General features: G+C 48.8%; 9 protein-coding genes across 16 annotated transcripts; 5 read left to right on the top strand and 4 right to left on the bottom strand.

Moving 5' to 3' along the window:
• Window positions 1–68: 68 nt before the first annotated feature.
• Window positions 69–3,148, bottom strand: FOIG_02932 (uncharacterized protein). 2 transcript variants are annotated; one of them, XM_031200422.1, is made up of 3 exons: window positions 2,771–3,148; window positions 1,631–2,716; window positions 69–1,569 (listed from the first exon to the last, which is right to left on the bottom strand). In XM_031200422.1, the coding sequence occupies exons 1-2, from the start codon at window positions 2,902–2,904 to the stop codon at window positions 1,996–1,998; spliced, it is 855 nt and encodes a 284-aa protein (XP_031070190.1). In that variant the 5' UTR covers window positions 2,905–3,148; the 3' UTR covers window positions 69–1,569; window positions 1,631–1,995. The 2 variants fall into 2 exon arrangements, with proteins under 2 accessions (XP_031070190.1, XP_031070189.1); XM_031200421.1 differs by having other exon boundaries at window positions 69–2,716.
• FOIG_02933 (uncharacterized protein) lies at window positions 220–3,068 on the top strand. 2 transcript variants are annotated; one of them, XM_031200424.1, is made up of 3 exons: window positions 220–1,228; window positions 1,286–1,580; window positions 1,643–3,068. In XM_031200424.1, exons 1-3 carry the CDS (start codon window positions 395–397, stop codon window positions 1,858–1,860), a joined length of 1,347 nt encoding a protein of 448 aa, XP_031070192.1. In that variant the 5' UTR covers window positions 220–394; the 3' UTR covers window positions 1,861–3,068. The 2 variants fall into 2 exon arrangements, with proteins under 2 accessions (XP_031070192.1, XP_031070191.1); XM_031200423.1 differs by having other exon boundaries at window positions 1,286–3,068.
• Window positions 3,149–4,260: 1,112 nt separating the features above from the next.
• Window positions 4,261–7,457, top strand: FOIG_02931 (uncharacterized protein). Of its 4 annotated transcripts, XM_031200417.1 has the most exons (6): window positions 4,261–5,735; window positions 5,783–5,890; window positions 5,949–6,245; window positions 6,304–6,392; window positions 6,443–6,510; window positions 6,559–7,457. In XM_031200417.1, exons 1-6 carry the CDS (start codon window positions 5,565–5,567, stop codon window positions 7,062–7,064), a joined length of 1,239 nt encoding a protein of 412 aa, XP_031070185.1. In that variant the 5' UTR covers window positions 4,261–5,564; the 3' UTR covers window positions 7,065–7,457. The 4 variants fall into 4 exon arrangements, with proteins under 4 accessions (XP_031070185.1, XP_031070188.1, XP_031070186.1 ...); XM_031200420.1 differs by having other exon boundaries at window positions 5,783–6,245; XM_031200418.1 differs by having other exon boundaries at window positions 4,261–5,890.
• FOIG_02930 (uncharacterized protein) lies at window positions 7,378–9,477 on the bottom strand. Its single transcript, XM_031200416.1, has 2 exons — window positions 8,939–9,477; window positions 7,378–8,883 (listed from the first exon to the last, which is right to left on the bottom strand). The coding sequence occupies exons 1-2, from the start codon at window positions 9,360–9,362 to the stop codon at window positions 7,670–7,672; spliced, it is 1,638 nt and encodes a 545-aa protein (XP_031070184.1). The 5' UTR covers window positions 9,363–9,477; the 3' UTR covers window positions 7,378–7,669.
• A 1,394-nt stretch (window positions 9,478–10,871) lies between these two features.
• On the bottom strand, window positions 10,872–12,435 carry FOIG_02929 (urease accessory protein). The gene has a single exon (XM_031200415.1). It carries the CDS (start codon window positions 12,270–12,272, stop codon window positions 11,283–11,285), a length of 990 nt encoding a protein of 329 aa, XP_031070183.1. The 5' UTR covers window positions 12,273–12,435; the 3' UTR covers window positions 10,872–11,282.
• Window positions 12,436–12,613: 178 nt separating this feature from the next.
• On the top strand, window positions 12,614–17,412 carry FOIG_02928 (cohesin complex subunit SA-1/2). Of its 2 annotated transcripts, XM_031200413.1 has the most exons (3): window positions 12,614–13,419; window positions 13,473–13,681; window positions 13,739–17,412. In XM_031200413.1, the coding sequence occupies exons 1-3, from the start codon at window positions 12,951–12,953 to the stop codon at window positions 16,586–16,588; spliced, it is 3,528 nt and encodes a 1,175-aa protein (XP_031070181.1). In that variant the 5' UTR covers window positions 12,614–12,950; the 3' UTR covers window positions 16,589–17,412. The 2 variants fall into 2 exon arrangements, with proteins under 2 accessions (XP_031070181.1, XP_031070182.1); XM_031200414.1 differs by having other exon boundaries at window positions 12,614–13,681.
• Window positions 13,699–19,383, bottom strand: FOIG_02927 (uncharacterized protein). Of its 2 annotated transcripts, XM_031200412.1 has the most exons (6): window positions 19,050–19,383; window positions 18,866–18,999; window positions 17,832–18,816; window positions 14,583–17,776; window positions 14,278–14,519; window positions 13,699–14,220 (listed from the first exon to the last, which is right to left on the bottom strand). In XM_031200412.1, exons 1-4 carry the CDS (start codon window positions 19,189–19,191, stop codon window positions 17,019–17,021), a joined length of 2,019 nt encoding a protein of 672 aa, XP_031070180.1. In that variant the 5' UTR covers window positions 19,192–19,383; the 3' UTR covers window positions 13,699–14,220; window positions 14,278–14,519; window positions 14,583–17,018. The 2 variants fall into 2 exon arrangements, with proteins under 2 accessions (XP_031070180.1, XP_031070179.1); XM_031200411.1 differs by having other exon boundaries at window positions 14,278–17,776.
• A 553-nt stretch (window positions 19,384–19,936) lies between these two features.
• On the top strand, window positions 19,937–23,136 carry FOIG_02926 (uncharacterized protein). The gene is made up of 3 exons (XM_031200410.1): window positions 19,937–20,510; window positions 20,817–21,326; window positions 21,379–23,136. The coding sequence occupies exons 1-3, from the start codon at window positions 20,277–20,279 to the stop codon at window positions 22,291–22,293; spliced, it is 1,659 nt and encodes a 552-aa protein (XP_031070178.1). The 5' UTR covers window positions 19,937–20,276; the 3' UTR covers window positions 22,294–23,136.
• Window positions 23,137–23,185: 49 nt separating this feature from the next.
• On the top strand, window positions 23,186–27,743 carry FOIG_02925 (uncharacterized protein). Its single transcript, XM_031200409.1, has 2 exons — window positions 23,186–27,281; window positions 27,341–27,743. Exons 1-2 carry the CDS (start codon window positions 23,483–23,485, stop codon window positions 27,589–27,591), a joined length of 4,050 nt encoding a protein of 1,349 aa, XP_031070177.1. The 5' UTR covers window positions 23,186–23,482; the 3' UTR covers window positions 27,592–27,743.
• The last annotated feature ends 78 nt before the right edge of the window (window positions 27,744–27,821 follow it).

Here is a 27,821-nt window from a genome sequence, read left to right as displayed (position 1 = left end):
AAATCCGGCTCTGTTTGACCCGGCTACCAATGTAATTGAAGGGCGCGGTTGGCACTCAGAAGTGTAACCCCATGATTCACTATAGGTCAGCAAATGATGTTGACTGAAATTGAGAGCAACGACTATAGTAACCCGATCTGGGGTTTGTGGGGCGCGATATCGGCAAGCGACCATGGGATTGCGCCCTTCGAGAAAAATCTTTGACTCAATTATCAAGGAATCGACTCTGATCGGGATGGGGCAGAGACCAGGACGTATATAGTTGTCAGCCATCCCAGTTGAGTAGCCCTGAAACTATGCCCAGCAACCTCAAATTCTACTACTTGTTGGCCAGTCCATGTTCTAGCATATCAATGGAACACACCTTAATATCACACACTTTATCGTATCAACAATGTTTGGCAAAGATGTAGAGAAGACGCCAACTCGGAGGCAATCGTCACCATGTCCTTCTGAAGGCAATCCCGAGGACCCTCAGAACCTCCATCACACTATCTCAAACACAAACGCCCCTCCTCCAGTCTTTGATCCTGAAAGCTTCGACCCACCAGATGGAGGCTTCACAGCCTGGTCCCAAGTTCTTGCTGGTGTCTTCATCAATTGCTTGGCATGGGGCTACCCCGCCTCCTTTGGTGTATACCAGCTTCACTATGAAGAATCGCTTGGATTGCCTTCGTCACAAATCTCGTGGATCGGTTCCTGCCAGACTTTCCTGACATTCGCGTTCTGTGGCCCAGCCGGCCGTCTTGCCGATGCTGGATATACCAGAGAGACTGTCGCCTTCGGAAGCTTCCTGGCTATCTTGGGAACCTTCATGACCAGTCTGTGTAAAGAGTACTGGCAAATATTCTTGTCTCAGGGTGTCTGCACAGGTATAGGCTTAGCCTTGCTATTCATGCCTGCTGTGACTGTTGTTGGTTCTTATTTCAAAGCCAAGAAGGCATTTGCTCTGGCGTTGGCTGCTACGGGCACTGGGCTGGGTTCCATCATTTTCCCTGCCACTCTCCAATATCTCATCCCACAAATCGGTTTCCCATGGGCTGTCCGCTGTGCTGGTTTTGTCGCTCTCGTCTTGATAGTTGCCGCAAATCTCATACTAAAGCCGTACCTCGCTCCGAGAAAATCAGGGCCCCTGATAGAATGGGAAGCCTTCAGGGAACTCCCCTATTTATTGTTCGTGCTGGGCGCGTTTCTGAACTTTTATGCATTATACTTTGGTTTCTTTTATGTAAGTGACTCCTTTTAAGACCAGCCGTACTGCGATTTTGTCGCTAACAGTAAACAGATCAATGTTTATGCTCGCAACGTAATTGGGTTTACAGCAGTTGAAGCTGTCAGCTTGCTACTGATTGTGAACGCAATGAGTATTCCTGCACGGCCTATAATGGGTTACCTGGCTGACAATATCCTGGGACCGATAAACGCATTCCTTATTGGGATGACTGCACTCAGCGTCATGGTGTACTGCTGGATTGGCGTCAAGTCCGTCGCCGGCATGTACGCTTTCTGCGTCTTCTTTGGATTCGTGAACGGCGCGTGTCAGGGAACATTCGTTGGTGCTAATGCGAGCTTGACCAAAGGTAAGAGACCCCCCGACTTTTGCCTTGTTGTTCTCTTGTATATGACTGACCAAGTAATAAAGATCCCCGCAAGATGGGTACTCGCTTCGGTATGGTTCAGACGATTTCTGCATTTGCCAGTTTGGCCGGACCACCGACTGCTGGTGCCATCCTGGATAAATCGAATGGCAATTTTGTATATGCACAGATTTGGGGTGGTACTGTGTTTTTGTTTGGTGCTCTCATGATTGCTTCATCTAGAGTTGCGTCAACCGGATTTGTTTTGATGAAAAAGAAATAAAGAGGCAAAAAGATTGGGCATGTACAGGGATACAACAATTCGGTACTTATGATTGAGTAAGGAGGCATGGGCTTTTGAGTAAGGCAACAAGTAAATGGTAATGTTTAAATTGAATGTAATACATCAGAGGCCTTTTCATATCCTGTGTAAGTGATGAAGAGTCGTGATGACTAGGCGAGCAATCTGGCTCCCGTCTTGCCATACAAAATCGTGCTCACCTCTGAGGTGCTTATTAACTTCCACTTTGAGTCCCTGCTCTGTTAGAAGAGATGCCATATTATCAATCTCCGGCTCATCAATAAGTGTATCCTCAGCAGACCATGCAAGCATTGCTAATTTCCCACTTGCCCAGTTGTCTTTGAAGCTTGATCCAAACCGAGCTGGTGAGGCTTTCTCCCAGGCAGACTTATCGTCACCAAATGCGGCTTCGATAAAGCTAGCATACCCGCCGTTGTGCCTGTCGTTGAGCCCAACAAGATCGAATATACCTGATACTCCAACAATGGCAATGGGCAAGGGTCCCTTGGGGTGAGAGGCGAGAATGTCCCCACTCATGAGAAGTTGGAACGCGAGTGTTGCACCGGCGGAGTGACCGACCAGGATGTAGTTGTTTGACAGCTCGTACTTGCCTTGTAGGTAGTTCAAAGCTGACCAGATGTCTTCTAAATGATCTGGGTGTTTTACAGTGGCAGACTCTTGGGGGAAGTCTGGATGAGGTGATAGCCGGTAGTCGATACTGACGAAGCCAGCAATATCCAGTGTCGCGACTGCACCCGAGATGACAATGCGCTTGATAGACTCGGTGAAATCGTTTTCATCGTTACGAGGATCACGCCAGGCACCTCCATGGATGAAGCTGAAAGCTGTTAGTGAAACCGGAGAAATAGGGAGATCGATGGGAAACCCTCACACCACCCAATAACCAGTTGTTTGGGCCGGACGATCAGCAAACCGCCATACGCCTAGTTTCTGACGGTTATGTTCCCCGTATTGGTGAGACGCATAAGTGAGCCCCAGAGATTTGTCTTCGGCAATATCGGCCATCTTGTTTCGCTTTATGGGTGACTATCGACGCTATGACCCGAAAGGAAATGTTGATCACAGGGTTGTTCGCGGAGGTCAGTGAAGGATTGGGTATTAGATGCGAGAAACTCAGATCGGAGGCGTTAGTTCTTTTGGCCGTTTCTTATAGCAGAAGCTTCTTAAATTGGGGGCGGGTGTTGTTCCCAGTTCTAGACATCGGCATTCGTTAGACCAAGATGAGGGGTCTTGGGCTGTCGGAACTTTCAAACCCCGGTATCGGCCAATCGGATGAAGATTCCAACTTATCGGGTTGGACACTTATATCTGGCGTTCCAATAAGATCTGCAGAATCGTACAAGTCACTTTCTGGCACGATCCGAATAAGGACTTGGTAGAGAGAATCTCGAATATAAATGTGAACTAGATATCAATAGTATAGAGCAAAGTCCACTGATTCTGGGTATTTAATAGGGGTAATACTTAGACATTTACGAAAACAGAAGGAACTCTCAGGTCACCCTGCACAACATGTTACAAGTATTTCTCTAATTTAGCAATTGCAGTTGGCAGGTGCATTGCTTTTTGCGGAACGGGACGGGAAGAAGCACGTTCAAAGAGACATAGTAACATGGAACCACGGATGAACGCCTTCCGATGTAACCGTCTTGCCGTCCTCCTATCAGACAATTTTATCATCTAAAGGTACTGACTTTATCTACCTTAAGACATCTCATGTTCTACATTAATCTATAAATCTTCTATCGCTGAATCCCCTGAGATGATCAGACGAATAGCCGCAATAAGCTACCATGCCAGGATCACACACACAAATCGGAATCATCGGGAGATAAACCGCTAGCGAAGCTGATGACCGACAGGCATTTTTGGCCTTTTGCTCTGGCATGGTCACACCAAAAACCCGTCAAGACTGAAGATGTACAGGGGCATGGGTTCTCACTACAGGGGCTGCACGTGTCTGGTTCGGGAAACTGACCATGCTGTGCCTGTGAGATGGATCATGGACGGAAATACCTTGACGCACCCAGCAAATTGCTCTCGAATCACCACTGTTTCACTCCCACTATGCCAACCCTCGCGTGTCGCCTACTGATATTCATGAACTTCATGCTAGTTACGTATCGACAAGGGACTCACAGGCTACAGCTGATAGGCATGCTGGAAGCGAGGTGGGCTGATGAACGCCAGGCCCCTGTGCTTCAACGTCTCCCCACTTCCCAATGGTGATCTCAAAAGTCCAATTCAAAAGCGACTAATGCATCTATGGGCGGACTCAGCCCAGAGGAAATTAAGAAGAGACGCCGTATTCAGTGCCAGGCCTCATAGGTGGCTTACTGCGAGCTGTAATGACCGATTCTTCGCAGACAAGGATGCAGTCTTTGGTTGCCCCAAATGTCAGGTTTTGACAGGGATTTAGAACTAGTCTAGACTTTCCTGCGAGCTGATACTGAAACGATGGCTGAACCAAAACCGTAGTTCCGCAGTGAAGTGCGGATCATCAGAACGTCCTACCATACCTTCGGGTTCGCACTATCGGGAGAGCATCTTGGGAGAGTCTAGCGACTGATTTTTATCGTGGAGAAGACCGAAGATCTTTCTATTCTCACTATCTTTGATCAAAGTTAACCCTCGGAGCCTCAACTAAATTGGCTAACAGGGAGACTTGAGACCCCACAACCTGAGCTGTTTGCTTGTCGTATGATTGCGCATGCTAGCATGTCTCTGTTCACCTCCTTGCTTGGGACTGTTCAAGATGTGCATTTGATTTGGTCAAGTTACCAAAAACTCTATTAAGTCCTAACTGTAAGTATTCCCAACCCCGATGTTTGGCGTTCAACTAAGGAAAGATAGTTGCCGCTGGCTCCGGAACGCTAAACAGGGCACTTGGTTCAAACAATACGCTTGTTTTCTTCCCAAACCTAACCATCTCCAACATCTGCGCTACGTACCATCTTGGTGACTCAAGGTTTGCTTCTTGGTATGCAAAGCTTGACTGTGTCATCCAGTACAAGCTTGCTCAATATGATGTTACTGCTTATCATGCGCGGATTGACGCCATCGCCTCGACAAACAACCTGGTCTGGCGAAGCCTCACCAGCCTTGCCTGCAATTAGGCTGGACCAAACAGGACTTTGACAGATGCACCGTTCCCTCCATGGCCTATTGCAGAATTTCCATAGACTTGCGGATGCAACATCGCCTCCCGCTAGCTAGTGGCTTGAAGAATTCGGCTAGAAACATGCCTCAAAATGGTCTTCAAGACGGTAAGATGCAAGGGTGCTTGAAGACATCAGCTTCACACCCTCTCTCTCTTCTCGGTCAGTGGCAGGTCTGGTACCTTGCATCCGGCGTATCACACCCATGCTCTACATACATCAACTTCAATTTGACACCCCCCCCATCGCCGGCTATGAGTTGGAGACCCTTGCCCTGCATTTGATCAGATCCGCCGGGTCGGTTGGTGCAATCCTAGCATGTGTGATTCACTCGCAGCTGTGAGATATATCTCATAGTGAGCCCCCCCTTGCGTCCTTCCCATTAATTCTGTTTTGTGAATTTATTTGATTTCTTTCAACTTTGAGCTTTTTCTTTTGATTCTCCCACGGCTTTTGAGGACTGGGCCATGCTCGAGCTCGAAAAGTTGTTCGTGACGCTGCAGCGCCATGGCCACTAATAAAGATATTGACCTTCATGAAGAGAACGGGTCTGTTTTGGTCGCAACAGCGATCACTCTCTTGACACTAAGCTGGTTCTCTGTCGGGCTGCGCACCTATACAAGGGCTGTCTTGATGAAAAGTTTGCAGCTCGATGACTGGCTTATGCTCGTTGCTCAGGTAAATTCCTCGTTACATTACATAGGACAACACTCACCAAGAGATAGATCATCTTCACGATATCATGTGCCTTCATCCTTGAAGGTGTCCAGCAGGGAATCGGAAAGCACAATGACGCCATCAAACCCGATGAGGCTAAAGTTCAAGCCCTTATGGTAGGCATCCTCTTCTCCATCGACACCCAGTCTTGGTCAGATATTTACTCCATTATAGTGGCAGGCTTTGGCAACAGCGACCTATATTTTGGACATGATGTTCATAAAACTCAGCATTGGTGTCTTCTTGCTCCGTTTATGTGTCAAACGGGTCTACGTCTGGATTATCTGGATCAGTCTAGCTATTATCAGCATCTGGAGTATAGTTCTCTTTTTCTGGAACTTATTCCAGTGCAAACCAGTCGAAATGCAGTGGGACTTCAGGATCAAAGACGGTACTTGTGTGAGTGCAGACCAGATCGTCTCAGCGGCCTATGCCATAAGTGTTATGACAGTCGTTTCTGACTGGCTCTACGTAAGTGAAACACTTGTCTCATCTGCTAAGCTGCTGCACAATACTGAACGCTCGATAGGCCCTTCTACCAATCCCAATGCTGTGGTCGGTCAAGATGACCAAGCAAGCAAAGGCAACTGTTATTGCAATTTTGGGGCTAGGTATATTGTGAGTTGGCTCTCCTCGTTGTTCAGAACCTCGTCTAACATACCATCAAGTGCCAGTGTCGCGACCCTTGTACGCCTACGATTCCTTGCGGATCTTACTGATACGGAAGATATTCTATGTGAGTAGCGCCCGGGTATGTAGTCTTCGCCTAACTGACTTTTCCAAGTTGCTGGAACCGATGCCATGGTTTGGACACTGATAGAACCGGGTGTCGCTATTGTTGCATCAAGTCTAGCTACCATCCGACCACTTCTTCGTGCTATGAGGATCAGAGGCTTCGAATCGACCGAAAACACTTATGGCACAGGCCACTCTGCTGCTGTCAGATCAAACGCAAACCGTTCCAAGCCCGGAATTTTGATTATGCCAGGCTTTGGCCCTGACGATGTCTCACTGACCAACATGGTATCACAAAACAACACGAACTCCCTGTCACACCCAAACGATATCGAAATCTTACCTCCTCGACACGTGGCCGACGGCCCTATCTCACCTGGTCAAGCGAGCATCGTTAAAAGCGAGATCCTGGTGATACAAGGCAATAGCTCGCCCCCATCGTCCTGGCAAAGTCGGAATGATCGCTCCGCTTCTAGCTCTTTCGACCAAATCCACGACCTCGAGGCATACAGCCAAGAACTCGAACGCGATAATATCAGGGGCAGAGGCAGATGAATGGAATTATGATATGATACCCAACGGAGATGGAAGAGCCAGATATATAGCTATTCCTCTCTTTTTCTGTCGCGACAACGACATCTTACAGGGGACTATTTTGTACTTGTATTCATTCGGGAAAGGGAGCAACAGGCGTTAGGAATAGGCTTGGGCTGGAACATACAGGGAAGCAAAATCAACAAGGTTCGCCACAATGGGTTTGGCCTCTAAAAGGAGAGGCAGCAGGTGGTTAGTAAAAGGCTACGAGTCAACAGGGGCCTGATAGATGGCGCATTGGACAAGGTTCACAGGTTTTGTTAGCCTCTAATGTGTTTATGATAATCAAGCATTTTTACAACGCTTTCTTCAACTTTCTTGACTCATTCATCATCATCAACATTGATACCGATGGTTCACATGCTTGAGAACGCCTAATAGACTGTACATGCTTGATAGGCATGACACACTCTATAATCATGAAAGGCTTGATGGTGTAGTTTGGGTATCTTTGTTTATTCTTCGCTGAGCGACTCTTGCTCAGTCATCGTCTTCAAGTGTATCTGTGACATGTCTTTAGGGTTGATATGGTGCTCATAAATCAGCACATGGCCGTGGGATGGTCCTTATTCAATCCTTAGGTCCTCGGATGAGACCTCCCAATCCTCCTCATCATCCCACTTTGGCGCAAGTACAAAGCGACCCATGATCTTGCCCATTCCAATACTCTCTCCACCAATAACCCCCGGACGAGGTTTTTCGTCATTCTCTTCAATGATGACGGCCGTTGTTAAGAAATTCATCCCTGTGGCAGGGTTCAGTTCCATAGTACTGCCACCCCAGTCCAGTTCTACACGGCCTGACTTGCGTACTTTTAGTTGGCCTACCATACCGCCTGTTGATAGCAGGCTGGACATGAAACCAGCCTTCTGCTCGGGGTCTTCAAAGCCGGGTACATTAAATCCTGTAGTGTTCTTGTCGTTGGTAAGATCCACGGGCTCTGTGTCAGCGGCGGCTGGTGTTGATTCCAAGACATTGTCTTCGCCCTCACCAGGCTCAGGCTTGACTTTGTTGATGGAGCTGGGTTGGGTAATTGGCTTTAGAGGGGGCAAGACAGGAGGGAACTGGAATAAGTACATGCGACCATCCTTGTTGCTCGGGCCTTCTGTTTTGCCGTCTTCGCCCTCGGAGATTTCGACAGCACCCAATTCGTTAGCGAGAATCTCCAGATCTGTCTGGATCATGGCTTCTTCTGGGTCTTGCTTTGGCTTCTTGGTCTGTGGCGCTGGTGTTTCGGAAGCCTGCTTGTCTTTGTCTCCTGCATCGGTCTTTGCCTCGATATCCAAATCCATGGAGTCGTCGAGTCCGGGCTCCTTCTTAATGACTGGCGTTTTCGAGTTATTCTTCCAGATGCCACCGTCCTCTGCGTTCTCGTCCGTTAAAAGAGGCTCGTCTGCGTCGCCGTCCACCCAAAGGCTCTCCTCTTCCTTTGAAGGGGTGGGAGGAATAGCTTGAGCATTTTCCGCGGCTTCTAATTCTGCTGTGGTGGCCACTATGACGCCCTCATCCTTATGCTCTCGTCGGTATATGCCCATAGGAAGTACGCTAACGGCGCGGGAATTGAGCGCCTCGATCATGGCCTCGTCTTCGCTATCAAGATCCTCTTCGGGAGTATGAACGTGGAGTTTATCCGCATTGATTCGGGCCTCGCGAGATCGTGACGCCTGAGCGAAGCCAGGTTTCGAATCCGATTTGAATCCTTTTCCACCACCTCCCCCAAAACCACCACCACCACTTCCTCCACCGCCGAACCAACCACCGCTTCCACGCCCGCCAGAGCCTGTGACAGTTAGAAAGCTGCAATTGAGTCCTGATATCTCGGAGGTAAGGCTTACCTGCTGCACCAGAGGAGAATGGACCGCTGGCTCCCGAAATGACTCGACCAAAACCGCCTCTGCCCATGGCATCACCACGGCTCCTTTTACTCCTGAAACGTGAACGACCTCTCGCCTTACGCTCATCTGCTGCTCTCTCGCTGGCTTTCTGCTCCTCCTGTCGGGCAAGACTGTCTCGTTCTGCTTCATCTCGGCGAATGTTCTTGGGTCGGAAGCGACCAGCTGCAGGAGCTCTTGTCGCCCGAGTGGTAGCACCTCCACGGGTTGATGTAGTCGCTATACTCTGAGGTACTGGAGTCGCACTGCCTGGAGTATCTGCAACGGCTGGAGTGGACGAGCCGGCGTTGCTTTCGCCGGCTGCCCGTGAACTTGCTGCGGCCGCACCTCTCCGACTGCCCCGGGCCGCTGCCCTACCACGGTTCATGTTGTTTATATTATGGTTATGATTTACCGGCTGAGAGTCAATGTAGGCGGCGGGTAGTAATTGTCGTTATCGAAGGTTTCAGTCGCAGATGAAGCGTTCAAAAATTTAGCCTGAGTCGCAATGCGAAAGTTCAATAGTGGGGTCCGGAATGGTGGGGGACGATGGAATTCTGCCATTTGTGAGACATCTAGTACTCACCGCCTACTTATCCATCTGTTCAAGGTTGATATAATACCTGAGGTAAGGAGGTAGGTAGTCTATCAAGGCTACCTAAGATTTTGCTAAAGGAGAGGAAAGTACTTGTGTATTGCCTAGTCTAGGAAAAGGATTAATATCACCCATCAATCAAGGTTAGGACTGAATAACAAGCATCTCAATTGAGGCTGTTACGAACGTTAATGAAGTTGAGGGTGGGATAGTCGATTTCAAGGCAAATTAAACCTTCTCCTATTACTTCATGGTTTTAAATAAACAAACTAGCGAAAAATCACCGTTACATACAAGATATAGGTAGGTATTCTACAGATAGGCAAAATGTTTGGTATGGAGAACAGTTACTAACAATGCCTATATTCAGGCAACATATACTGTCTTGCTCCAAGCGTCGAGTTTTCCATTTTTCGAAACCATTTCACTCCTGTCGACTCTTTAGAAAGCTTGAGAATCCCAACTTAATCTCATGTCTGTTTTTATAGGAGAATATCAGTTGAGACGGTGCTCCGTTAACACATCGTTTCCCAATATGGAAATCCAGCCGAGTTCCTATTGGCCAGCATCTAATGCTGGCTTAGGACATACTCAAATTCGGCATGCTGTCATGTGAATTTATGAATGTGAAGCAGTCATTCTTTTGTACCAAAAAGTAAAACACTTCCCCTCACTCGGTGTTGTTATACTGCCAGGTTCCAACTTTTATTACTATGCTCAATGAAATACTAGACTCCTTCCAAAGCACGCAAACAAAACAGAACAAGACCTTGTTTTGGGTGGCGGCTGGGAATGTATTCGAAAAAGACCATATTCGATTGCGGGGTGTATCGAGACTCAGGCCTATCGGACGCCTCTTACAGGTCCTAATGCGATAACGTTGTTCATACTGAAGTTTAGGAGGAGCAGCATACCGTAGCAATCTGTTCACACGATGTCCCAAGGGGGGTGCGGTCAGGGTCATCACTACAACTTATCCCGTATACCTCAAACGAGTTCTTCTGTGGCCAGCCATCATATGCACCTCCTTGAGGGACCATGCAGTCTCCATGGTAATATGTAACCAACGAGGATGTATCTAACTCTAAGCCAATCTCGAACTTTCTTCTCATTATGAGTTAGGTTTCTTTCATACAAATGGTATTGGCAGACGAATGATTGATAGACAGTGTGACAGGCGCGACTAGCTCCCGGCTTGATGTTTATTAGTAGAAAAATAGACGATTCAATGGAATGAAGCCGTTAGGACAAGGCTCCATCATAATGCAAATGGTGGTGCCTTTCGATCAGTTAGTGCCGAGGAGCACGGTATTCATAGTGTTAGGGGTAGAGATGCAGGAAATTGTGTAGCTGATATACAAAGCCGGCGTAAGAGAAACATTTGCGTGTTCAGCGATTTGCGCAAGCTTGATATGAAATCCTACCAGCCGCGGTCTCTTCGCATTGGCTGGGGACAATGGACGGCCGAGTCGCTATTCAAGCGGTGCCCAAGCTTTGGTAAACCAAGGCGATCTCAAAATGAAGAATACAATTATACACCAGCCACACTGTTCCCGCATCTGCAACAATTAGACAAAGAATGTACCGATGTGCCTTCTAAATCTGGCAACATGGTGTCGTTAATTGACTGTGCATATCCAATCGGTATACTTCTCAAAAGTGCCGGAAAAAACACGTCCCTATTCTTCATGTGATGGCAGCCAAGGCTTTGTATCATCGAAGACACATCAGTGCTTTGTCACCGAATTCAGAAGCAATGCTCCCTTCCTGAATAATCATTGATCCAATCCATTCTCTTCCGGCTTCAACCGTTTTTGCCCCAAACTTGACAACCACGCACCCTCGAACGTTGGCTGCAGACCAGAGGACACCACCTTCTTTCTCCTCTTTGAGTCTCTGTAATCGCCAACGCTCGAAGTTAGAAACATCTGTGATGCCTCGCGCCATCGCTTCTGGTGAGCGGAAGTCCCGGGCTCCAATGCGAGGAAGTGCAGCAAACTCATCCTGAAAGAATTCCCCCAACGATTTGGTCTTGGATCCGCGCAATATGAGAGTTCCTGATATCGCCATATGCTGCATCATTTCTGGTAGTGTGCGGCCCACGGACTTACTCGCATCTCTCGATAGGATGATTGAGTCTCGTACCAGAAGTCTGTCAGCCGAAGTTGTTTCAGAATCTTGTAGCCATATCTCGTTCCGTCCTGTCCATTTCCTGAAGCTCCAGTTCTCTCCACGAGCTACACGCCCTTGGGTGACCCAATCCAAGAGACAGAGCGACGCTTGGCTTCTGAGCTTGAATATTTGCTTCTGGGCGTATACACTATCCTCGAACGGCTGGACAGGGTCCGGAAGGAGACACATAGAAGCATCATCGTCTATAGTAACGTCCAAGTTTTGAGTTGTAATGACGTCGGCTGTAGGCGATTTGAAAATCTTTGTGTGACCTTGGGTAGCGATGCTGAGCTTCGCCTGCGGCTTGACGTGTATTGTCAGATTAACACCGTCTCCAGCAACAAGACCCCCTCCATAAGATAACAGGAAAACGAGAGTGCTTGGCTGGTTAGACGAAGGAGCCGGGGATATTAATTTCAAAGGATACTGATAAGTCATGGTCTCAAGACCGCTCTCGCCGGCAGGGAGCAGGCCAACGACGATGCGGCCATCGCCAGGAGAGGAGGATGAGGGAGGAAAGGGCGAGTCCATTCTGGAACCATGTTGCGATGATAGTGAAAGGTAGAAGTCCAAGAATCAGCGAAAGTTTGATTGGGCGCAGGCAATAGTAACGACAGACTGCGTCTCCATCTTGACGCACCTTGACTAACAAATAAATACCTTACCTTAGTTGAAACTGAGGCACGAGTCAAAGGTTCTCTACTATTAGATAAGAGATAAGAGATCGTTGGTCAACACAGTGGCTGTGGCCCCACATCAGCTGGGATCGTGGGGTTATACCGTACATCAAGCTTGAGCGTGGCTTGTAAGAGGCAGAAAGGGAAGCCCCAAAGGCGCTACGTGAAGTCAGGCTAATTGGCTCTTATAAAAATCACAATTCTATTGTGATATCATGAAGCTATGGAAACAACCACATGTATCCAAGTCAGATGGATGCTAGAGACATAAGCTGATCGTAAAGATGTAAGGACTCTCCGGTACTCGTTAAGAAGATTAGGTGAGGTACCTTAGCTACTGCTCCGATGTTCACCCGTGGCAAAGAAAAGTGGCACCACCCACCCACTTTCCAGAACAGCTTGCGCCGTCATCCCCATCTCCATCCCCATTTGCACTCTACTTACTCCACGCGACATTCGACGCGCCAAGTGGCTAAAAACACCATTGTCACCCTCGCATCGAGGGTTTAACCACCAGACATTGATATTTCAAATGCCGATATCGCGGCCACCCCCAAGAGACACCATGGACAATAACGCGAGCCCGTCTCCAGATCCTGATGCGACAACGCGTCGCCGATCGGGACGCGTCGTGAGGGCACCCACCAAATTTACTCCTGATACTGCAACTCAATCGACAAATCCAAAGCGCAAGCGAGACGATCAGGACGACGAAGAAGAGGACGAAGAGGAAGATGCGGAAAATGAAGCGCCCGATTCAGACGAGGAGATGAGCAACGAGCCCGACAATGACAGCGATGAAGACCATCCTGCACCGCGCTCTAGAAAGAAGTCGTCGCAAACAAGTCGCGCAAAGAAGCCTTCAGCCAAAAAGCCCAAGATCAACGGTTCCAAGCCTTTGCGGCCTGCGCGAGTGACCCATGCAGCCAAAAGTCTCCCGAGCAGACCTAAGAAGAGTGTTCGCATTGAAGACGCTGCTGTGAAAGGGCATGGGCTCTACTGTAGGCTCAATTTTCTCTTCCTGCGTGCTTTCCTACATGCTGACACTACGAAGCCCATCTGTTCGGATCGGGTGATTCTAGCAAATCGGTGGCAGAAGAATGGCTGGCTAGTTACAAGACAAACGCAGTAGCAGCCACTGCTGATTTGGTGAACTGCATCCTTCAATGCGCTGGCTGTGATCAACTCATCACAGAAGACGATGTTTTAGACTTGGACAACGTTGCAGGACGACTGGCAGATCTTCAGAGCATTTACCAAGAGGTATTACAATTCTCAATCGTGCCTCTAGCCATGGAAATCTTGCTGACATTATTACAGCAACAAATTACCGACTATCCTCTCATCTCCAGAACCAAACATTCACGATCCTTCCGAGACGTACTCATTTCCTTCTTCGAATGCCTCATCGTTGATGTGCACCAAGGTCGTCTCATGTACAGAGACGAAACATTTCTTGACAACCTGCATACATGGCTTGCTAGCATGTCCTCATCATCACTCCGACCCTTCCGCCATACCGCAACCACTATATCTTTGGCAGTCCAAAGTGCGCTAGTCACAGTAGCCAACGACCTTGACTACAGACTCAAGAAGAGTACAGAAAAGCGTGACAAGGAACAGACCAACAAAGATCGCAAAGCTTGCGCTGATGCCATTCAGTCGTTTTTCGACACTGTTTTTGTGCATCGTTACCGAGATGTCGATCCCAAGATTCGAACTGAGTGTGTGGAAGCACTCGGGAACTGGATCATTTCCCTGCCTGTCATCTTCCTTGAGCCGGGCTACCTCCGGTATCTTGGCTGGATGCTGTCAGATACCAATGCACCCACTCGTCTCGAGGTCTTAAAGCAGCTTACCAAAGTCTTTCGGAGAGACGCCGGGCAGCTGGGCCACTTTATTGACAGATTTCGCCCGCGATTAGTTGAAATGGCCTGCAAAGATTCCGATGTCGCCGTTCGCGTCGCAGCAATTGGCGTTATTGACGTCCTCCGCGACCAAGACCTTTTAGAAGGCGAAGAGGTGGACGCTATTGGGAAGCTCATATTTGACAATGAACTCAGAATTCGAAAGGCGGTTGTTGGGTTCTTCGTCGCATGCACTAAGGACGCTATCAGTGAAAAGACGAAGGACCTGCGTGATTCTGAAGCTACGGAGGACATACCCCGCGGGAAGAAGGCTTCTGTTGACGCCCCCCGTATGGAATGGATTGATCTAAAGTGCCTTGCCGAAACCCTTGCTATCTATGACAATCAGATCGAGGAGGAGCACCAAAGTGGTCAGATATTGGGATTAGATGTTGCGGTTGATCTTTTGGAGTCTGCTGTTCCAGAGACCAGGATCTCGCTGGCAGCCCAAGTTCTATTCGAGAAGGTCAACGCGATCAAGCAGTGGACACTCTTGGCAGGATATTTGCTCTTTGATCACACAACGAGTTCAAAATCGCGATCCAAGGGAAACAACCCAGATCTTGCATTCAAGAAGGCTGTTGCACCTACTACCGAGGAAGAATCGATACTCCTGGATGTATTGAGCTCAGCAGTAAAATCCAGCCTGACACATGCGCCTGAACACGACAGATCAAGAAAGAAGCCACAGACAGGCAAAGAAGCCGAGGATGTGCGAATAAGCCCCGAAGATACAGCAGCCGAGCTGGTCATTGTAATCCCCCCTCTTCTAAGCAAGTTTGGAGCAGAACCAGACACAGCCGCGATTGTTCTTCGCCTGGCGCATTTTCTCGATCTTGAAATCTTCAAGCAACTACGTCAAAACACAAACAGATACGAAAAGCTGCTCGACGAAATCGTCACACAGTTTAACCGACATGACGATAAGAGAGTTTTGTCAGAAGCAACTGCGGCGTTGTTGCATTCGCGACAGTATGGAGAGTTGGAGGAAATCACAGACAATAAATTGTCATACCTGTGGGAAACTGTCATCACTTCTCTACACAACTTTGACAAAACCTATGAGCTTTCGTCGAGAGGTAATCTAGGCGAGGCACCTCTCAGAGAATTGTCAACAGTTCTTCTCAAGATCAGCAAGCTGGCGAGCATTTCAGACTGTATCGATGTCCTGGAGGCTGACGGAGACTCATCCGAATCAACAACAAACCCTGCCATTCAAATACTAGCCAATATTGTTCATCGAGGCAAGTACGAGCCTCTCGATGACCAAGACATTGATGATCTCGAGGATGAGGTGGTCTCATTTGCGATCAAGACCTGCCAGTTCTACTTTATGTGGAAGACGCTGGCTTATTCCAGGCTCCTGTCAACGACTGGCAGTATCGCAGATGCTGAGCTTGATCAACTATCGGCACTTCGCCAGACTTTCCGCCGACATCTTATTGAAACCCTATCATCACGCGCCGCCATTGACCAGTTGAGACTATTCGCTACTGGCAGCCTGTGTGACCTTCACCTTACCTTCGCCACCCTACGCCCAACTATTGATCAACTCCGGCCTTCGTCCAGCTCTGAGTCACAATCCTCGAACGGCGAGAAATACAAGACATTGATTCAAGATATCGAATCCGGCCTCATTCCTGAGTTGATTGCTATCTTTGACGGCACCGAAAAACAGTATGCCAAGAAGATAAAGAAGGACAAAACCCTAAATGAGCCAGCTGAAGACGAAGATCCTATGGCTGATGATGAAGACGAAGAGGATGAGGATGAGGACGAGGGTCTTTCCGAGGAAGAGCGTTTTACTGCCGAACTCAAGGCCGAAAAAGCTTTGTGCGAACTCACCGCAAAATATGTCCTCGTGATTACTGCTCGCCTGGTGGATCATAAGGGCTCACACGGAGGCAAGCTAAGGCGGCGTCTTCTTCGCAACCAAAATAAACTTGGCAACAACTTCAAAGAAGTCGTTACCTACCTAGACGAAGAGAAGTTGGCCGAGCGGACAAGAAAAAAGGCCGCCCACGCACAGGCTCCAACAAGCGCCAAACCTCAGAAGGCCCAGCTTAGCGAAGCCGTTGTAATTGGAGAGGATGACGAGGATGACATCTTTGATGACACGCCGCCACCAGAGGAGGGCTCCCGAGAAGATCTCCGCGCAAAGGGTCTTCTTGAGGATGATCCAATCGAAGACGATGACGAAAATGAAGATGAAGAAGCGGAACGACCAGCTCACGAATCAGACGATAATGTTATAGGGGATTAGACACGACGAGTTTGACCTCTCACATGGTGGATACATAACTATTGCGACCTTCGGCGGAAATGATATGCGTGATCTGTTTCCATTTTGTGAATAGGGTGGTATAGTTTCGGATGGTTCCTTTATTTTCTTCGTTTCTGTATGTTGTCTCTTGTCACCTTGAACTTACATGCTGGAGTCTGGGTATGCGGCAGAGGACCTGAATTTAGGGCGTCAAAAGACTGCGTGTACAAACATCTATAGTCATTGCAAAATCAGAATAACTTCGTCTCGGTCTAATCGCTTTTAACTCCTATCTGAGACAAAACTTGCCAGTGAACGCCGTAAGATCAAGACCTGAACACGACTTTTTCCCTATACGCCTGATAAACACGGTCCATCGTCACTGAGCTCGTCTTAAATACCACAACCAGACCTGATTGTCTGCTACAAACTATTCTCCAACAATCCTGGCGCCAAAGAGTTGGAACATTCTCTGCCAGCGTTTCCCATTCCCTGCATTGGCTTGTGACGGTTCTGGCTCGGCAACTTTGATACCGTATTGCTTTACGCAACATGGAAATGCCCGGTTTGTGAGTTGCGCTTTGCCGAAATTCTTTGGCTCGGGCTGCCGTTGATCCTCATCGTCGCTATCAACTGGAGGCTTTCCCTTTCTTGCCGCTTCCTGAGCAGCGACTTTTTTCTCCTCCAGATTTCCCCAGAGCGTAAACATCTTGTCGCGGAGGGTTACCAGCGCCTGCTTATCTCGTCTCAGGTTACATGCATCGAGTCCAGTAAGTAATTGAGCAGATTGGTTGTCGACTGCCACCCAAAGTCTCTGCTTCTTATGTTTCTCAGCGACTGCAGCGTCTTCAAGCTCCAAAAAGAAACGCCACTCCCAGTTTCGCACCTTGGAGAAATCATCCAGCGTTCTCTGGATTGGCTGTCCATCTTCAGCTTCAGTTTCGCTGTTGGACAGCGACTCTTCACCGTCATCGGAAAGGTCATCATACTCTGATTCCTTCTTTGGACAGGCGAAATCTGCAAGGTTTGATGGTGAAAAGTCGACAACTCGAACGTTTGCTCTGTAGTTCAAGTTCACAAAGGGCAGAGGAAGTTTTACAAGACCATCATCGATAGTAGTTTCATGCTGGACAAGTTTTGTGATTTCGGCAATCAGACTGGCCGGCTTGTCTTCATTTTCGCATTTCACTAAAAGTTCGTCAGCTGCTGTATTAAGGAGTCCTGTGAGCTCAGGCGAGTTTACCTCGAATGTTTAGGTCCACGAAAGGGACCACACCCTGTTCTGTAGGCTCTCTGCCCTCACCTTGTTTGTTGGCTTTGCTTTTTGATCGTTTTTCACTGCGCCTCGATCTAGAGTTGCCTTTTTTTGGTTCCGATTTCGACTCTACGCCATGCTTGCGCTTTTGTCCGGCTCTCAAAGCCTCCTTGATTTCTCTGGCCTGCCCTTGTCTTAAGCGCTCGTATCCTCTTTTTCTTTGCAATGCCTCCTTTGCACGCGGATCAAAATTCTCTGAGTCGGGATTCGAATCTACCATACGAATACCAATCTTTGGTCCATGGGACTCACGATCTTCTCTCAAGAATCCCTCCAGGTTGGCACCACTGTGACCTAGTTTGATATGCAAATTTTTGATCAAAACCCATGCGAGAGTTCCTATATCTTGGTCACGGATTGCAGTTACATGGGGTTCCCAGCATGTGATCTGAATGCATCTCTTCCCAAAAGGACCCGGCCAGCCCAATGGCTTAGCAGCCATGGTGAACTTGTCGGTGTAGCCAAATGGATCACCATCTCGGCCAATAGAAGATTCGTCGAAGCCGATAGAAAAGTTATGAAAAAATGGGTTCTCTGTATAGTCGGAAACCCATAAAGTCATCTTGTCACCGCCATCGTGGGGTGGCCGAACGACCTGGGCGACGATGTCACAGAAACATCCCTCTTGGACATCTTGAAGTAGTTTGAACTTGTCTTTGACGTTCCGTGATGCAACAACCATAGTCTCAAACATTTCTTCATTAGGTAATCGACTCTTGTCAATGCTGTGATACATTGCAGACACGAAAGCATTCTCCTTATCGCCTGGCGGTGTATCTTTGGGGCCACTTGGTGGACATAGAGCGCATGAAGCTTCGCCGGGGTTTCTCGGTATTTTGGAGGCTTTATATTGTGAGATCCTCGTGTTGTAATTACTCAAGAGAGAGGGGCCACCAGACGCATATGATTGAACCTTTTGTGACCGTCAATACAAGCATTTTGAAATGTTTTAGCTAACTCACTCTTGCTTGACGGATTAGCATTACATCACCACTGCCGGGATTCGGTAGGTTTTCTTTCGGACGAAAGATGTCGAAGGCAATTGAACCATCATCATCTACGGATGAGTCGAAGAGCCGAACCTGACATTTGCAGTCTAGATGCGTTGGATAACATAATCAACGGTAGGAATAGATAGATTCTCACCTGTCTTTCTTGTCTGAATAGCGTCACGAAAATCAGAAACAAGGCCGAACACATTGACTAAAGCCCCGTTTGCAATCTTCCCATCCAGGATATCACGAATGGTGACATATCCTGGAAGTGTTGATGTAGATGTGGGAGGCATTGTTTCTGCTGTGAAGCAACGAATGGAGGCTTGAACAGCACGAATGGATGGTCATTGATAGTAGGCGAAATTTCGATAAATAAACGATTTTTCGAGATCGCGTTAGTGGCAGTATATGGATGCTCAATGCGTCGTCAACTACCAAGGTACGGATAATGAACGGCTCTGTAGGACGCGATTAATACAGCACCTTGGGCCTTGACGCGTCAGGGGAGCTTACCCCTCCATCAACGTAGCCGCGACAACACGTGATGCTGCATGTGATTTGATTCAACTTCCAAGATTCATTATACAGTACGTTAACGGCACAGTGGCGACCTAGTGGGATATTTGTGTGAACAGAGAGCTAGACGTTACACCATGCAATTTTAGCTGTAGATTTCTCAATGTGTGCCTCAATATTCAAAAGGGAGGCAAGACGAGTCAGGTCACAGAGATTTTGTCTATTGAGTTTCAGGCACCAAGCCATGGCGAAGGGATTGCCGTGAAATATTCGTTCACTGGTAGTTACTTTGTTTACATTACCTGGTCTCCAGGTGGATAAAAACAATGACCTGTTCTCTTCTAGATTAACCTTACCCACATCATTCACAGAAGAACCCTCTTTTCATGTCTAGGTCTGCAGAGCTGAAGGTGATTTGATTGCACGGTGCTGAACTAACAGCCTGCGGAGCGGTTTCTGCCTGAGGCTGAAATCACTCGACTGGGGCCCCTACGGTGGAAGCGGTCTCTCTTTGGGTGTAGCAGGCAATCAGTGGCCCAAAGTCCAAAGAAAGACTCGCCCACTGCCTGGGTCAATCATTTCGACGCCCTCCTAGTCCCCGGCCGACCAGACCCAGACCCAGACCCAAGACTTCTCTTCTCCATCAACATCAACAACAAAACTTTCTCCTTCCCCCCTCTCCTCATCCTCTTCTCCTTGCTGGATTTTCTACTCTACGTTGCAGAGCAAGTCTTCTCTCCCTAGACGCTGAGCTCTTTCCATCTTCTTCTCTGCGAACCCTTTGTGCATCTTTCACCCCGCACATCAATTTGCTACTGTTCACCTACCAACGCCCCCTCGTACCAAAACAATCGCAGTCATCATGGCTGAGCGATACATTCCCGAGCATCGCCGAACTCAGTTCAAGGCCAAGAATACCTTCAAGCCTGAGGAGCTCCGTCGTCGTCGCGAGGAGCAGCAAGTCGAGATTCGAAAGGCCAAGCGTGAGGAGAACTTGGCCAAGCGTCGAGGTATTGGAACCGGTGAGAACCGCCCTGGTGCTTCTCTCGGTGCCGCCCCTGATAGTGATGATGAGTCCGCTCCTACCGAGTCCCAGGTATGTGCTTTTCTATTTCTCGACCCTTGGATTATCCTTAAGAAATGCTGGTTTCGCCTGCTGCTTGCGCAAAATCTCTTGTCGCTTTCGCTTCGCCCCGTCCCTCCCGTCTGCCTCTGATGTGGGGGAAAATATACACTTCAAATAACCCCACATTCTGATTCTGGCGGGTTTGGGCAAAAGGCAGGCTACGGGTGCAGCTACGTTCACGTTCCACTCTCCGTCTTGTTGCTGTCATGCATCGCTGCGAATAGCACGGCCCTGGCTGTGTATCTCTTGTAAGCATTTGCTAACCCCTGTCTCTAGTTGAATGAGGACCTTCCTCAGATGGTGCAGGGTGTCTTCTCGGACCAGATCGATTCGCAGATTCAGGCCACAACCAAGTTCCGAAAGCTTCTTTCCAAGGAGCGCAACCCCCCGATCGAGGAGGTCATCAAGACCGGCGTTGTTAGTCGTTTTGTCGAGTTCTTGCGATCCCCTCACACCCTGGTCCAGTTCGAGGCTGCCTGGGCTCTGACCAACATCGCATCCGGCTCCGCCACTCAGACACAGGTTGTCATTGAGGCTGGCGCTGTCCCGATTTTCGTCGAGCTTCTTGCTAGCCCCGAGCCTGATGTCAGGGAACAGGCCGTCTGGGCCCTCGGCAACATCGCTGGTGATAGCCCTCACTGCCGTGACTATGTCCTCAGCTGCGGTGCTCTTAAGCCTCTTCTTAACCTTCTCGGCGATAGCCGTAAGCTTAGCATGCTCCGCAATGCTACTTGGACACTTAGCAACTTCTGCCGTGGCAAGACCCCCCAGCCTGACTGGACTACTGTAAGTTGACATTTGAGAACAAGAAAACGAGCGCGAATTAACTTGCTACCAGATTGCCCCCGCTCTTCCTGTCTTGTCCAAGCTCGTCTACTCCCTTGATGACGAGGTCCTCATCGATGCCTGCTGGGCTATCTCTTACCTCTCCGATGGATCCAACGACAAGATCCAGGCCGTTATTGAGGCTGGCATTCCTCGCCGACTGGTTGAGCTTCTTATGCACGCCTCTACGTCCGTCCAGACTCCCGCCCTGCGCTCCGTTGGCAATATCGTTACCGGTGACGACGTTCAAACACAGGTTATTATCAACTGCGGCGCCCTACCCTGCCTCTTGTCTCTTCTGAGCTCTACCAAGGATGGCATCCGAAAGGAGGCATGCTGGACAATCTCCAACATCACTGCCGGCAACTCTTCCCAAATCCAGGCCGTCATTGATGCCAACATTGTTCCTCCTCTGATCCATCTCCTGCAGAACGGAGACCTTAAAACCCGCAAGGAGGCTTGCTGGGCTATTAGCAACGCCACCTCCGGTGGTCTGCAGAAGCCGGAGCAAATCCGTTATCTGGTTTCTCAGGGGTGCATCAAGCCCCTGTGCGATCTACTTGGCTGCCCCGATAACAAGATTATTCAGGTTGCGCTGGACGGCCTTGAGAACATCCTCAAGATCGGTGACCTTGACAAGCAGGCCGCTGGTGAGTCTGGCGACTCCATCAACCGGTATGCTCTCTTCATTGAGGAGTGCGGTGGCATGGAGAAGATCCACGACTGCCAGAACAACGCCAACGAGGAGATTTACATGAAGGCCTACAACATCATCGAGAAGTACTTCTCGGACGATGAGGAGAACGCCGACGAGGGTATGGCCCAACAACCTGCTGGCCCTAACGGCACATTCGGCTTCGGTACCAACGGTGCTGCTCCCTCAGGCGGTTTCGACTTTGCCAAGGGCAGCGACGCCATGGACATGTAAAAGGCTCGCCGGTTCGGATTGAGAATTTCGATAGGAAATCCAGAATGTGGAGCAATCCCAACCCCCCCCAAAACATAGCACCATCACGACACCCCTTCCCCCGGAACAGTTTTATGTGACTGTCGTTTACCCCCATCCCCATGATATCACACCCCATACCGCGTCTTTTTAATGTATCTGGAAGGTTTATATGAGGGAAAATCCCACCCCCTCAGATTACAGGCCCTATGGTAGCTTGAAAGCTCCAGCCTGAGAGTGATGAAGTAAGACGAGAGCGGAGTCGGCGGTGCGTTTGGCTTCTCGGTCATGAATGCTCATGAGAAGACTCTACAGACGCCGACGAGTTTACGTGTATACGCTGAAGACATCATGATGGTTGGTGTTTAGGCACATGGGACTTGCGCAGGACGACCGCTGGAGTGAGAGGCAGCGTCAATCGAGGACGGATGCCTTGGAGAAGCCTATGCTAGTGCACCAGGACTTCTGAGACGATGAAGCTCGAAATTACGAAATTCGCTGCCAAGTGGTGGTGAATCTGGTTCAAGGGTAGCCAGAGACCGTAGTTAATCCAAAAGAATACGATGGGTGTTTGCCCCTCACTCATGATTACCAGGCATGATGACATGTAATGATTTTCTGACTGTAGATTGGTGTCGAATGAAGATGAGTCATTTCCTCGTACTTAAATGAGAAGGGAAACTATTCGCGTTCGAATCCACCCAAAGCATCTCTCGTTGAGCTTCCTATATAGATCATAATCAGAGTCTTCCCCCGAAAGGTTTTGAGTGTGAATAGCGGGGCTACAAGGTCCGTACATGTAAAAGAATACGTACTGTAATATACTAGCACTGGTCCACATGACTCACAGTGTGAATCAAGATATATTTCTTGTTCCCCCGAAGTGATTTTACTTGGCCATGCGGCAACTCATCCCTTTCTTTCGATGTTGCAGCTCTTGCGAGCAGTTTCTAGAAAAAGGGAGACTGGCTGTGATAAGATATGAATACTGACACCTGGCACTATATTCCGAGCCGTATTTATCACATCGCCTTTTATAATCATCAAGAACATTCCGCGGCTGATAATTATTACTGTGTGTCGAGTGAGCTCCACTAACTAATCGATCACCAACCCAGCATTTCCCATATCAATTCTACAACAACACGACCAATAACCACGTCCTTTCAAAATGGTCAAAAAAGGCAAGGGAAAGTCCAGTGGCGGTATAGACCTTTCTGATCCCATGCCGTCTGCGCCACCTAAAGACCAAGGGAAAGGAAAAAAGGGCCAAAAAGGTGGCACTTCTACTCCTGAAGCAGTTCCTTCGGGCCCTCCAAAACCTACGGTCAAGCAGCTCATCGGCGGCTCTTCATGGACAGGAAAGCTGCCAGTAAACCTGCTCAGCGAGTACTGCCAGAAACAGAAATGGGAAAGACCCGATTATGATACCAAGAAGACCCCTGATGGTTTCTCTGTATGGGTTACTATGAGCGCCAAGGATCCCAAAACCCAGCAAATCACCAAACTAGAACCCTTCAAGATTCCAGCAACTCATAAGCATCTGATCATGCGCCCTACGGCAATAGAAGCCAAGCATGCCGCAGCAACATATGCCCTCTTCAGAGTGTGTAGCATGCAGAATAAGCACACGGTTCTCCCACCAGAGCACAAGTCATTATGGAAAGACTTCCAGGCCCTGAAAACCCAAGATGTGAAAGAAGGCAAGGCCTGGATGTATGAACCGGACCCGTTCAAATCACTTCAAGAGCGTCAAGAGGCAAAGGCTGCCGCAGAAAAGAAGAGGAAAGAAATTGAGGCCGCTAAGGCTAAGGCCGCTGCCATGCCTGGTGCTTCTGGACTGGTCCTTATGAGCAATGCCGGTAAAGGAGACAGTCGATCATCCAACATCATGAAGGGGTGGAGCACTGCGCCCAAGGTTGAGATGGGAAAGAAGACAAGAGCACAGTTAGAGACGTTGCTGCGAAGCGGCGTCAAGTGGAACCCAAATGGTGTCCAGATGTCGAATCCTCAAAAAGATGCTATTATTTCTGAACTCAGCAAGCTCAGCTTCCGTAAAAGCCATGTGGAAGAGGCAGTCGAATATTGCAAAGATCGAGAAGAGACGCTCGAGTGGCTTCTCATCCACGTCCCTGAAGATGATCTTCCTCGTTGGGCCTTGCCAGAGAGCTATGCGGCTGGAGTGTCGGTTGGGGCTACGAATCTGAGAAGAGAGGGCATCATCAAACGACTAGCTCAAGCAGGTTACTCACTTGAGCTGGCTACAAGGGTGCTGGATGAGCAAGGGGTTGATGAGGACAAAGCCGCAGAGACTTTACAAAATTTGCTGTTTCCCAGAGAATCTCAGGATTCCGCCGGTGCTGACTTCTTGGATTTGGGCTCACCCGAGGAACAGTGGGAAGAAGAAGTTGGGAGTCTTGAGGCAATCTATGGGGAGGGTTTCGAACGTGAAGGCGATAACGTCATTCGCATCAAGCTCGATTCTGTCAAAAATGGGCAGCAGACCGTCGATGCCTCTTTTCAGGTTCGACGTCCAGCTACCTATCCTGCCAACTTGATTCTCTCGATCGTGGCCAACATTCCTTCTTATATCAAGCTTAGCATCATTCGAAAAGCACTCGAGTATATCGATGAGTCTTTGCGTGATGAGCCAATGAAGATCTACCTGGCAATGGACTGGATCCAGCAGAACATCAACGGCATCATTGAAGAGCCTGGAAAGCTGGTGGATATTTCGGCCGTCTCCTCAGCTGCAGCCGAGTACAAACCTGTTGCGGCTATTGCACAGAACAAACGAAGTACACGCGCCCCGAAAATGATCAAATGGATCAAGGATGAGAAAAGCCGGGAGCAATGGCTTCGACGACAAGAGTCATCATCTTTGAAGAACATGGTATCCAAGCGTCAGGGTCTCCCTGCCTGGCAGATGCGAGAAGCCATAATCGGTACCGTCAGAAGCAACCATGTCACTATCATCAGTGGAGAAACAGGTTCGGGTAAATCAACACAGTCTATGCAATTTATCCTGGATGATCTGTACTCGCAAGGTCTTGGTGGTTGTGCAAACATGATTGTTACCCAGCCGCGACGAATCTCAGCACTTGGCCTTGCGGATCGTGTAGCGGAAGAAAGATGTACACGCGTGGGCGAAGAGGTGGGATATGCTATTCGGGGTGAATCTCGGAGATCGAAAGATACAAAAATAACATTTGTGACGACGGGTGTTCTACTCAGGCGATTACAAACCTCAGGGGGGCGAGTAGAAGATGTCGTGGCGTCTTTGGCGGATGTCAGTCATGTTGTGATCGATGAAGTACACGAGCGTAGTCTCGATACTGACTTCCTACTCAACCTTATCCGCGATGTCATGAAGGCCAAGAAGGATATGCTCAAGCTAATTCTGATGTCTGCGACACTTGATGCCGCAACTTTTAAGAGATATTTTGCCTCGGAGGGACTCAGCGTGGGCACAGTCGAAATTGCAGGCCGAACATTCCCTGTAGACGAGTACTATCTGGACGATGTGATCCGTATGACCGCATATGGAGTCGAAAGCTCTGATTCGGAGTTCATCAGCGGAGAGACTCTGGGTAAAGTTATCCAAAAATTGGGTCATCGCATCAATTACAACCTGCTGGTTGAGACGGTCAAGGCCGTTGATTTCGAGCTATCCTACGAAAAGAAACCTGGTGGCATTCTGATCTTCCTCCCTGGAGTTGGTGAGATCAACCAAGCTTGTCGCGCACTCAAAGCTATTAATTCGCTTCATGTTTTGCCACTTCATGCTTCGCTTGAGACACGCGAGCAGAAAAGAGTGTTCTCTGGTGCTCCTCCAGGAAAGCGAAAGGTCGTGGTCGCAACCAATGTTGCAGAGACTTCCATCACAATAGACGACATTGTTGTGGTAGTTGACAGCGGAAAGGTCAAGGAGACCAGCTTCGATGTGCAAAACAACATGCGCAAGCTCGAGGAAACGTGGGCATCACGCGCCGCCTGTAAGCAACGACGTGGTCGAGCTGGCCGAGTTCAAGAGGGCAGATGCTACAAACTCTTTACGCAAAATCTCGAACAACAAATGCCCGAACGACCTGAGCCAGAGATTCGCCGTGTTCCACTGGAACAGTTGTGTCTCTCAGTTCGTGCTATGGGAATGAAGGATGTTGCCGGGTTCCTTGGCAGGTCTCCAACACCTCCTGACGCGACTGCTATTGATGGAGCTATGAAGCTCCTGCGACGCATGGGAGCACTCGATGGTGACGAGCTTACAGCTATGGGTCAGCAGCTTGCCATGCTCCCAGCTGACCTTCGGTGCGGCAAGCTGATGGTGTTTGGTGCCATCTTCGGCTGTCTAGATGATTGCGTAACCATTGCAGCGATTCTGAGCACAAGAAGTCCCTTCGTTTCTCCACAAGAAAAGAGAGACGAAGCGAAGGAGGCTCGTATGAGGTTCTACAGAGGTGATGGGGATCTCTTAACTGATCTTCAGGCCTTCCAGGAGTGGGATTTCATGATGCAGGACCACATACCCCATCGTCAGATACGATCATGGTGTGAAGAGAACTTTCTCAATTTCCAGACCTTGTCGGACATCTCCAATACGCGCGCACAGTACTACACAGCCCTGGGAGAGATTGGTATCGTGTCGCCCTCAGAAGCGACAATCGAGGCTCATGCACGTGGAGCTAGCTCTGATGGATCCCAGCTCCTGAGAGCGCTGGTTGCTGCGGCTTTCACACCGCAGATCGCTCGCATCCAGTACCCCGACAAGAAGTTTGCAAGTTCAATGTCTGGTGCCGTGGAGTTGGACCCTGAGGCAAGGTCGATCAAGTACTTTAACCAAGAAAATGGACGCGTGTTTGTTCACCCAAGCAGTACGTTATTTGGAAGCCAGGGTTTCTCGGGGAATGCTGCGTATATGGCTTATTTCAGTCTGATCTCAACCAGCAAGATCTTCATTCGGGACCTGACACGTACGTATATCCCCTCTCATGTTGCAAGTCTTGTTCGGTTTCGCTAACATATCAAACAGCCTTCAATGCATACACACTCCTACTATTCTCGGGTCCTATCGAACTCGACACTCTTGGTCGAGGTCTACTTGTTGACGGATGGCTCAGACTTCGAGGATGGGCGCGTATCGGTGTTTTGCTGGCTAGACTTAGAGGAATGGTTGATGAGTTGATTGCAAAGAAGGTTGAGAGCCCAGAGATGAATGTTAAGGACGATGAGGTCATCATGTTAGTGAGGAAGATGATTGAACTCGATGGTATGGATGCTTAAGTAGAAGGTCTAAGGTCATTATAATGCAGATAGAGGTACATTAGAATTGAATTCTTGACGTGACGGCAGCATTCTTCAAATGTATGAAGATCTCGAGCATGACTCAACAGTTAGAAACTTATATAGTTGCAATCAAATGTTGAATTCTGAGGTACTCTTTCGCAACACACAACTCAGAATAGATATCTGTTCATGCCTGTGCTTAGAAGACTTGTGTGGGGCACTCTATC

This window comes from Fusarium odoratissimum (assembly GCF_000260195.1).
Source record: "Fusarium odoratissimum NRRL 54006 unplaced genomic scaffold supercont1.3, whole genome shotgun sequence".
NCBI classification, from domain to species: Eukaryota; Fungi; Ascomycota; class Sordariomycetes; order Hypocreales; family Nectriaceae; genus Fusarium; species Fusarium odoratissimum.
The sequence above is the reverse complement of the archived record's forward strand: the minus strand, read 5'-3'. Positions and strand labels throughout refer to the sequence as shown.